General features: G+C 34.8%; 1 protein-coding gene across 1 annotated transcript; it reads right to left on the bottom strand.

Moving 5' to 3' along the window:
- Positions 1 to 432: 432 nt before the first annotated feature.
- On the bottom strand, positions 433 to 1,368 carry Olfr1229 (olfactory receptor 1229). The gene has a single exon (NM_001011761.1). The coding sequence runs from the start codon at positions 1,366 to 1,368 to the stop codon at positions 433 to 435; it is 936 nt and encodes a 311-aa protein (NP_001011761.1).
- Between the last annotated feature and the right edge of the window lie 10,239 nt (positions 1,369 to 11,607).

Raw genomic sequence — 11,607 nt, forward strand, 5'->3', positions numbered from 1 at the left:
AGATTTTCCTACTGTTCTTCCTAAACTCTGACTGTTACTGACATCACTACCATAAATTGAAATTTCTTTTTACTTATAATAGGTAGTTTAAGTAAATTTTCACCCAAATGTCTAAGTCATTTTTACTCTCGTGCAGATTTTTTAAAAGCATGGAATTAACAGCTAACTTATACAAGGTAATTTGGTTTATTCTTTTTTATTAAGAGATTCTAAGTAAGCATAAAATAAATTTAACCACATTAATATTGAGTTTCCTACTCAGGAGACATGCCAGATATAAAAGGGAAAACAACATCTTCTAATCTCCAAAGTAATGCTAGTTCTGTACAATTTCATTACTTCCACACATGTATTGAATACACTGTAGTTTTTGAATGAAATGGTTTTGACCTCTTTCCTTTTTATATTAATTTTGATAAAAATATAACATTTTTATTTTTTATCTGAATGTACTATCAATCTCGTCCACATTTTCCTTATGGCATTTTTCATGTCCTTATTCCTAAAAGTATAAATCATAGGATTAAGCAAGGGGGATAGCATGGTGTAAAATATTGCTACCATTTTGTCAAAGGAAAAGGCAGTGGGAGGCCTTGCATATGTAAATATGCATGGAACAAAGAACAAGACCACAACAGCAATATGGGATCCACAAGTGGATAGAGCTTTCCATCGTCCTTCAGAACTATGAGATCTCAGAGACAGCAAGATAAAACCATAAGAGACAAGCAACAAAGTGAAGATTATGATGCAGATAAAGCCACTGTTGGCAACCACCAAAAGGCCAAAGATGTGAGTGTCAGTGCAAGCAAGTTCCAGTAATGGGTACAAGTCACATATGAAGTGATCAATGATATTGGGTCCACAGAAAGGCAGCTGCAAAGTGAAGATAATTTGGATGATAGAGTGTAAGAATCCTCCTGTCCAGGCCACTCCCACTAGAGTACCACAGAGCCTCAGGGTCATGATGGAAGAGTAGTGCAAGGGCTTGCAAATAGCAACATAGCGGTCATAGGCCATGGCTGACAGGACAATCACCTCAGCCCCTCCAAAGAAATGTTCAGCAAAAAGTTGTATCATGCATCCTTCAAAGGAGATGGTTTTTCTCTCATAGAGAGAATCTACAATCATTTTGGGTGTCATGGCAGAGGAGAAGCTTGCATCCAATAGAGACAAGAAGGCCAGGAAGAAATACATGGGTGAGCCGAGCAGTGCCGGAGTAGAAACAACAGTCACCACAATCATCATATTGCCCCCAATAGTTGCAATGTAGACAAGTAAACATATGACAAATATTATTTTTTGAACATTTGGATTCTGTGAAAGTCCCAGGAAGACAAATTCCGTTATAAAACTCTGGTTTTGCATGGTTTCCAAGGAAAAGATGAATGCCCAATAGAGAATGTATAATTTGGCAATGATGATAAACATTTGCTTCAATCCAGTTTATGGTTTGATGTCACAAAGAATTTTTATGGCCAGATCCAAAATCACATTTTGTGCCTGATTTTGTTGAGAATACAAAAACCAGAAACATTTCAAGGTGATAGTCAAAGATTAGTCAGATTGAAGCAGAGATAAATTATAGAATACTTAAAATCTAGACCTCTCTATATACAGAAATGGAAACAGTTGCATGTATAGAAGAAGACTGACAGTAGTTTATATGTAATTCTAGATTTGACAATTTATTTGAGATCCTAAATGAATTGCTACAAAGTCTTCTGACATTTTGTTCATCTTATGAGGAAGTGAGGACCGTGTTTATTCATATCTTCCATTGTTTTGGGAGAACATAGAAATGACTAGATAACTAAAAAGTGTCATCTATAAATAGAAGAAATAACCTGCATTTTAGGAAACAAACATCATAGGTACTTTTTCAAAGTTTAAAAAAATGTAAACTGAACATGCCTTTATAAATTTGTATGAGTCTTCAGACTTTTGGCTAAAACCAAATGTGACACCTGCTATTATGATTTAATAATAGATTTTTATACAAAAGAAAGATAAATAAGCACAGATATAGACTTAAATATTAATGTCAAGGTTTTTAAAAGCCATCATCTGAAATTGGAATAGAATTTCATAAAAGCAAATAATGCCACACCTAAGTTTTGTTCTAATGATTAGTAATAAAAAAATTTTAAAAACAGCAGCCCACAAGTCCCTAGCTATCTTAACCTCTTTTATTTGTAAGAAACTCATGATTCAGGAGATTAATGTGAAGTCAGGAAAACAAATATCCAATCCTATTTAAATATTGGAGAGAATCTCTGCCTCCAGGCTCAAGCATGGTTTATTGAAAAGACAGGGAAAAGATAGCAGTTTTTTTCTTTTCCATTAGAAACCTCAAGCCTCTTTCTACCTGTAACTGTTAATAATTCTCAATGTTGTTTAGGTTTGAATGGGACATCTAAATGAAATCAACACAGTAAATGATGAAGAACTAGAAGTTAATGACCCAGGAGATTATGTACTCAAGTTTCCAACAGCTATGATATTGCGAAGACAGAGTACATGAAATTTCAGTGATGGCTTTATTAATAATTTTCCAAAGATTTGTAAAATGCTGCTTGTTCTGACCATGTATAACTTCCAATGACACATATATTTGAAACATAAATAATATTTGCAAGAAAAAAACCTATCCAGTTATATCTCCACATCTTCTAGGATTATGATGATATGGCAAACTTAAAAGCATAACAACATTCCCTGAGGTAACTGTGTCATGTTCAAACTTAGTTATAAGATAATCTAGGAAAATGCCTTACCCACAGAATGATTTTTCCATTCATTTCCACTTGGGCACAGAGATGAAAATAATTATCAAATTCTCCTTATATGTGTTACTGATATGTATCAATTTAGAAGCAGGTGTGTGTCAATATAATAATATGCTTGTACCTATTTGTTAAAAATAAGTAAACAAAAGAATTCTATTTAAAATGTTTAAAAATCATCCCAGTTTATGAATTCTACTTATAATTAACAGAAATTATGTAACTATGAACAAACCCAGCAAGTATGTAAATTGTACATTAGTTTTTTGTCCTCAGATCACCAATTCACTTCTCCTGGGTGTCTGTACTATGAATCCCAAAACTACTTATAAATTATCATCAAGGAGAAGGAAGATTAAGCAAACTTTAAACAACCATGACAAATAGTTTCCATAGAGAGAAGTATGCCAGTAAATGACTCAGGGTCTGGATAAGGCTAAAGCACAAAAAAGAATGGGGTAAGATATGGAATGTTCAGCTCCTGATTCTTGCTGGCATATCCAATACAAGATTTGCTATTGTCCTCTGGCTTAGAGCAGATCACTTAAGGTTCTTAAACCTCTCAAAGACTCATATCACATTTCTTTGGATGAACTTGATAGGAATGTAGCTCAAGTCTTTCTTAAGGGAATGGGAAAAGTTATATCATCAATGCAGTAAGAATATCAAAAGAAGACAGTGTTGAGGGGTGAGTACATACCCTACAATCAGAAAGATTGCATTCTACTGTTAAAACATTTACCAGTTTTTTTATATGTTTAAATATATATATATATATGTGTGTATATATATATATATATATATGTGTGTGTGTGTGTGTGTGTGTGTGTGTGTGTGTGTGTGTGTGTGTATTTTTTTACAGCAGTGAAAAATGTATTTTTAATTCATGACACATCTTTTTTGCTATTATAATATAATTACACGTCTCCCTCCTTTTTCCTCCTTTCAAACTTTCCAATATAATATTCCTTACTCTCTTTAAAATTCGTGGCCACTATAATGATTAATTGTTGTTATATGCAAGTATATAAATGAACTATATTTCTAAATATAATGTTCTTAGTCTGTATATTGTTAGCAGCATGTACATTTCTGGTTGACCATTCGGTATTTGATTAACAGTATTTGTGTGTTCTCCCCTGGGGAAGACAATTTCTTCCACTTTTAGCATTCTTTAGTTGTCTGCAGTACTTTATGTATGATTGAGGCCTCATGGACTTTGTCAACTTTGGTATATCTACTGGAGTCATTGTTGTTCAGTTCATGGTTAGACAGTAATGTCGGTGAGACCTATGGGTATTAGTTCAGAAATTATTTGGAGACACAATTGCACATCAAACTCTGATTTTCTGGTTCTTCCAATCTTTCCACCCACTCTTTAGAAATATTCACTGAGACTTAGGTGTGTGTTTTATGGATGTATATTCATAAACATGTGTCCACAATTCGATGTTATGATTGGTTGTGGTTTTCTGTTCTGGTCTCAGTCTTTTGAAAAAAAGAAGTTTCCTTTAGAAGGGGTAAAGACTGCTTTATTAAACCACCATATTCACAAACAATAATCTAAACTCCTGTCCTTCCACACAGAGATAAATGACACCACCCTCAGGCCACCTCTTCCAGATGGCTTTGTTGTATCAAGAAAATTGAAGTGACAGTAAAAGGAACAAAGAACGTATACTAATTGAATATTTTTACCACCTACTTCCTTAGCATGTTTAGTGAATTTAAAGGTATTCAAAATAAAAGTTAATTTAAAAAAATTTAGTTTCTTCTATCAAATACCTAGCAATGTGAGCTTGCTTATATGGCAGCCATTGTCAGTGAACAAACTATAATATTCTATGTCCTCTAATATAAAATAGAGACAGTAATACAGATCAAGCTCAGAGACCTGTAAAATCCTGAAAGGTATTGTAACCACATTTGACAAAACATATATCAATATGAAATAGAAAATATTGATGTCAGTATGATTTTTAAGCAGCTTCTATATAAAAAATAAAATTGCCATAAAATAAAATTTGCTCCCTAAAAATTATGTTGTCTTCAATTGTAACTCTCAAATTGCAAAAAAATTGTTTAATTCATTAAGTTATTTTATAAAGCTTATGAGCAAATACTTCTAGAAGCATAAATATATTTACAATATTAATATTAATAAACCCAGACCTAAAGTCTTATAAACATGAGGTGAGTTAGGGAAACAATAGAATAGAAAATTGTATGCTACAGATACTAATAAAAAAGAAAGCTGCCTAAAATAAGCATAGGAAGATGATCACATATATTAAATATTTATTTCTCACCCATCCAGGTTAGAACACATCTTTATATGACTATATGGGAAACATGTCCTCTTCCAACTTCAGTACATTCTCTTGGATTTCACAGATGCTCTGATAATTGCCCCAAAAGTTATAATTTTCATAATCTTACTGTCTCTGGAAAGGATGGCTGTGATAACATTTCTGTGTTTCCACCGCTGTTCATTCCAGAAGATACCTCCTGCCTCTCCTGTTGTCTTGCTAATTCATCTCTTTTAAGGGAAACACTAAGCCATGGCTAGCATTAACATAGTGCAGGGCTTCAGGTGTTCCTGAGGATTCTAAGACAAGAACCTAGCATTATTCACAAACATCAAAGACACTTACGGAGATTAAGCAGACACATTTAACTTGGAATACCCCACTCTGGGGCATGTGTCATGCTTCTTACCTTAATGTCTGTTCTTGTGGAGTTGATTGGTGAGTAAGCTAAATTCCATGTTGTATAGTATTTAGTATAAAGAGGACAGCATTCCATGACTCTACATCACGATTCTGTAGTCTTTATAGACATTCTCTGAAAAGTCACTATTTAACATTAAAAATGAGGAAGAGTTAGAGAATATTTTAAAATAATTCTATTGGTGAGGTAAAATAAAACATGTGCTTGTTTCATTTTAACTGATTTGGATTTCATTTATAGATAAAATTTAAATACAGTATTAATGTCACTAATCCTCTAAGAATGGTTGGTTTGCACTGAACTTCAAAATTATGATTATTATTTTTTTTAATGACTGAGTTTTTACTGGATGTCTATTATGCATAACACTCTTTCCTAAAAGTTTCACGTGTGTTGTTTTAATTTTGACTCATGCCATTGAACATAGAACTCACAGATTAAACACTATAGCCTAATTTTAAATAATTTTTGAAAATTGAATAAAAGAATTATAAGCCTCACTTGTATCAATCAATTCCAGTGATGACACTCTCCTGTTTTATATGAATGGGTCTATTCAGTTTCTGGTCCAACTCTAAGGCTTCTTCTAATTTTTTCTTCTCATCTTGGGCAAAAAGGAGGGGCATCTTCAGCAAACCACTGCCCCTCATGTGCTCTCTGTAACATGGTATTCAGGAGAAACAAAAGAAACAAAACTTTCCTTCTTGATATCCAACTGGAATTTAAAGATTTTTTTACATGGGATTTGAGAACAAGTAGCTCCACCCACCTCAGGTGTTGGAAATTTTCCATGACCCTGATTTTCCATGACATAAATTTGAGTGTTACTTCCTCACTTATTTATAAATTTCTATTTCTGTATCCCCATAGGATCAGAGAACTTTTTTTCTTTGCTCTGAACCTCTGATTTCAAATTGAAGATGCTTCCAAACGTAAGAGCTTAATTCTGAGAGAATATTGAATCTACCACCACCGACAACAACAAAAAAAGGATTTTCTGAGACAATAGAATGCTTATCAAAGAATGAAACATATTTATACCGTGAATATCTATTGATTGTGCAGAATGCAATGTTTTTCTTCCCAGAAATTCTTTGACTTTAAAAGTAAATGCAATAATTTAGCAATTATTTTTATATTTTCTGATAGACTTCAGAATATAAGACTAATTGATGTCATGTTGGTGGAAGTGTGTGTTTAGGAGTATATGTAGAATATGTATACATATGTGTGTATATATATGTATATATATGTGTGTGTATGTATATATATGTGTGTATGTGTATATATATGTGTATATATGCATATTTATGTATATATGCATATATATGTATATATATGTATACATGTGTGTATATATGTGTATGTATGTATGTGTGTATATATGTGTGTATGTATTATACGTATTCATGTGTATGTATATATAATTATTTGTACATATGAGCAAAAATAACAATTAATGATAAAAAGAAACCATGAATTTGAATGAGAACATTGAATAGTGTATAGGAGGGTTTAGAGTAAGTAAAAAACGGGCGAATTGTGGTAAGTATAATTTCAACAATAAAGAAGTAGTATAAGTAAATAAAAGAAATACTACTTTATTCAGGTATAGAAAAAAGATGAATTTTGAAGTTGAAATCAGAATATATAAACTCAGAGAAGGAAGGAGACATGGGTAGGCTTTAAGAAACTGTAAGTAGGGCTGGGATTTATTAAAAAAGAGTAATGCTTTAGATTTTAAGTGCAGCCATTAAGAGACATGCCTAGCTGTCTGAACAATGGCTGTATGCATGATTTTGTGGCTTTTGAGTTACATTGCTCAAAGGATATAATTTTCTTTTCTTTTCTTTTCTTTTTTTCCGTAGTAGCTATGGTAGATTTCTCTCTCTCTTTTTTTTTTCCTTTTTTTTAATTAGGTATTTTCTTCATTTATATTTCCAATGCTATTCCAAAAGTCCCCCATGTCCTCCCCACCACTCCCACTTCTTGGCCCTGGTGTTCCCCTGTACTTAGGCATATAAAGTTTGCAAGACCAATGGGCCTCTCTTTCCACTGATGGCCGACTAGGCCATCTTCTGATACATATGCAGCTAGAGACATGAGCCCCGGGGGGTACTAGTTAGTTCATATTGTTGTTCCACATATAGGGTTGCAGATCCCTTTAGCTCCTTGAATACTTTCTCTAGCACCTCCATTGGGGGCCCTGTGATCCATCCAATAGCTGACTATGAGCATCCACTTCTGTGTTTACTAGGCCCAAGAATAGCCTCACAAGAGACAGCTATATCAGGGTCCTTTCAGCAAAATCTTGCTAGTGTATGCAATGGTGTCAGCGTTTGGAGGCTGATTATGGGATGGAACCCCGGGTATGGCAGTCTCTAGATGGTCCATCCTTTAGTCTCAGCTCCAAACTTTGTAACTCCTTCCATGTGTGTTTTGTTCCCAATTCTAAGAAGGGGCAAAGTGTCCACACTTTGGTCTTCGTTCTTCTTGAGTTTCGTGTGTTTTACAAATTGTATCTTATATCTTGGGTATTCTAAATTTCTGGGCTAATATCCACTTATCAGTGAGTACATATCATATGATTTCTTTTGTGATTGGGTTATGTCACTCAGGATGATGCCCTCCAGGTCCATCCATTTACCTAGGAATTTCATAAATTTATTCTTTTTAATAGCTGAGTAGTACTCCATTGTGTAAATGTACCACTTTTTCTGTATCCATTCCTCTGTTGAGGGGCATCTGGGTCCTTTCCAGCTTCTGGCTATTATAAATAAGGCTGCTATGAACATAGTGGAGCATGTGTCCTTCTTACCTGTTGGAACATCTGTACAGTTTATACAGGGATACCCTTGACAAAATGAATTGGGAACAGGGAATCAAGAACAGACTTGGGCAGGGGAACTAGGTGACTTCAGGTCTTACAATATCTGTGGAAATTCTGGGCATCGTGTCCCTCATGGAGCCCAGCACTTGACCCTCTTCTCTTGATGGTGATACCAGTTTCTTCTGGGATTCCTCAAGAGTAAGTGGGCTCCTGTTCTCTCACTGTTACCCCCTTTGGAACTTGCCTGCTTAATCTCCACCATATTGGTTCCCCTTCGATTGCAACTGCCTATCCGACAGGGATGGATATACTTCATAGAGACACTCTTAAGCTTTCAGACTATGAAACGGATGGACCCCAAGAATCACTTGCTGGAGAAAAAGAAGTCCGAAGTCACGGGGAAGAAGAGTAAGTTATCTCTTGTAAATTACTGACAACTTGTCAGATGACCTTGCCAGGGAGACTTGGAGCTTAGACAGCAGTGGTCTAGGGACTACATTCTGAATGGGTAGCTTAGTTACACAGATCTTTTGCTTTCTGATTAAACACCATATCAGGAACCTGGAGGTGGATGGGCTTAAGGAGGTGACTGGATCTCTGCCTCTCTTTCCAATATAGTCAAGTGAATAAATCTACTTTCCTTTTCAAAAAAAAGAAGAAGTAAAGAAAAGAAAAAAAAAGAAAAAGAAAGAAAGAGAGAGAGAAAGAAAAAAGACAGAAAGAAAGAAAGAAAGAAAGAAAGAAAGAAACTGTAAGTGAAGAGAGAGCCATTAATTATTTTAAACTTTATCCAATACCAACACTTTCCCACTAACTGAAAATCTCTCACCATCATTTATATCATGAAAAAATACATAGTAAGTTTCCACAGAGAGATATTCTCATTCCTCTGTAATTTATTTTGTTCTATAGAATTCTCATTACTTAGCCAATTATAAAAGTTTTCATGTAGAGTTTTAAGTTGTGCTCTGCTGATTAACAAATCTAGTCCTCCATTATTATGCTCACATGTTATTATTACTATGACATTTTTCATACACAGGTATCTATATAAATTTGAGGACCTCCTTATCAGTTCCTATATGAAAATATTTTATTATTGTAGAGAAGTAAAGGAGAGGAGGAGTAACAAATTTTCAAAAACTTGTGTATATAAATTATGGCATAAATGCTTATGAACTATCCCTTCAGCGAATGCAAACCATGTCTTCTTCAGGCCTAGGAAGCCTTTGTTATTTTCCTCACAGAACTTTTCCCTGTTGCAATGCCTACATTTCTTCTGATGCCTATGTTTATTTCACATTACATCATCACTATTGATGCTGCATTACAGATGGGGCTTCCCATCTTCACCAGCTTTCAATGACTCTCCACAAGACAATTTAATTCTTTTATATTAAAGTATTTATTTTACAAACAGTAAGAACTATACAAGCAAGTATGAACAACATTTCTGTATTCTTGTGAATTTTATCACTTGGAATTTCATTGTACAGTATAGACTACCTATCTTTAGACCACGTCTTCCCAGGAACTTAGACCGTAATCACAGCACTCATACATCGAGTCATACTCTGGCAGAGCTCAAATCCCTGCCTTCCCCTACCCTGAAACTTACATAGAAGAGAAAATGAAGATCTAGTCATCTTAGCTATGCAATTTAAGATCTTGTCACAGAAACTTAAAATCAATGAAGGTGATCACATCATCGTTACATCCAATGGAAACAAGAAAGCATACCCATTCATTTGGTGGGGAATGTGGAAGTCAGAATTTCAGAGCAATAGCATTGAATGAACTTGAAGGTGATAATTCCAGACAACCTCAGAACCACCTAATACTTAGTATAGACTTCTGACAGATTGGTATGAGCTTCATAGGTATCACATGGAAGAACACGTGACAAAGGAAGCACACCACTGCTTATAACAGGCGTTGTGCTGTAATATCTGGCACTTCAGTCAAAATACTAAAAGGTGGACTTGCACTAGGTCCAACATACATGGTCAATGCCAAAAGTCAGCAGGAAACTTTTGTATCCCAGAACTTTAAACATATCTTTTAATCACAGAAAATCACCATGTTGATGCCATTTTCACTACTGGTCTAGTACGATTTTATAAAATATCTAATTAAATAAGCAAAATGGAAGCCATTACACTAAGCTACATTCCTTAAATAAGATGCTGGCTATAGGAACTGATACAATTTTCTGTGTATCAATACCCATCAATGTGACAATTTTTTGATGAAGTCTATCTTAGTTAGGGGTTCCTGCTATGAACAGGCAGCATGGCCAAGGCAACTCTTGTAAGAACAACATTCAATTAATTGGGTCTGGCTTACAGGTTCAGAAGCTCACTCTATTATTATCAAGGCAGGAGTATGGTAGTGTCCAGGCAGGGATGGCATAGGAGGAGCTGAGAGTTCTACATCTTCATCAGAAGGCCACTAGGAGAAGAATAGCTCCCATGTGGTTAGGAGGAGGGCCTCATTGCCTACCCTGATAAGGACAAACTTCCTCCAAGAAAGCCACACCTAGTCTAACAAGGCCACACCTACAAATTTTGTCACTCCCTGGACCAAACATGTTCAAACTACCATAAAGCCCATGCCTTAGAACTCAGTAATAATGCTTCAGAAGACACTACCCAGCTCATCACACTAAAGAACCACTTATAAAATATTAGCAAGAGTTCTCTAAGCAGTAAGTAGAAACAAAGAAAACAGTTCCTCATACTCAGGTATGAGGACAAAATCTATGACATATTGGTTCTTCATGCCAGTTAAAACACACTAAGTTAACTACAAAGACAGCTTGGAGAATGGCCCAATATGAAATTCCTAGAGCAAGAACATGCTTAACCAGTAAGAGGACATAAAAGGTACCATATGTATTGAGAAAGACATTGAGAAGTAAGTTGTAATAGAGACATTTAGAAAGATAACCAGATAGCCATATTATGTATGTCACAGTTTGATTAAATGTTAAGATTTTAGCTACACTGCATATTAAAAATGTGTGTTGAAGTCTGACTTAAAATATTAAAAAGGATATCTGAGTGTCTTGCTGAGGTTCAAATGTTAGAGCTGACCACTCAGTGATTTAGTAAGCAAGTTTACATGGTGCTATTAAGTTTAACCTTTGCAGGTTATTGTTACATAGACATTCTACTTCCACTTAAAGTGAGTGTGTACTCTTAACTTACTATCAGTTTATACCATCAGGGCTTTTATATGCCTGACCTTGCTCTGAGTAAT

This window comes from Mus musculus, chromosome 2 (assembly GCF_000001635.26).
Source record: "Mus musculus strain C57BL/6J chromosome 2, GRCm38.p6 C57BL/6J".
Classification (NCBI taxonomy): domain Eukaryota; kingdom Metazoa; phylum Chordata; class Mammalia; order Rodentia; family Muridae; genus Mus; species Mus musculus.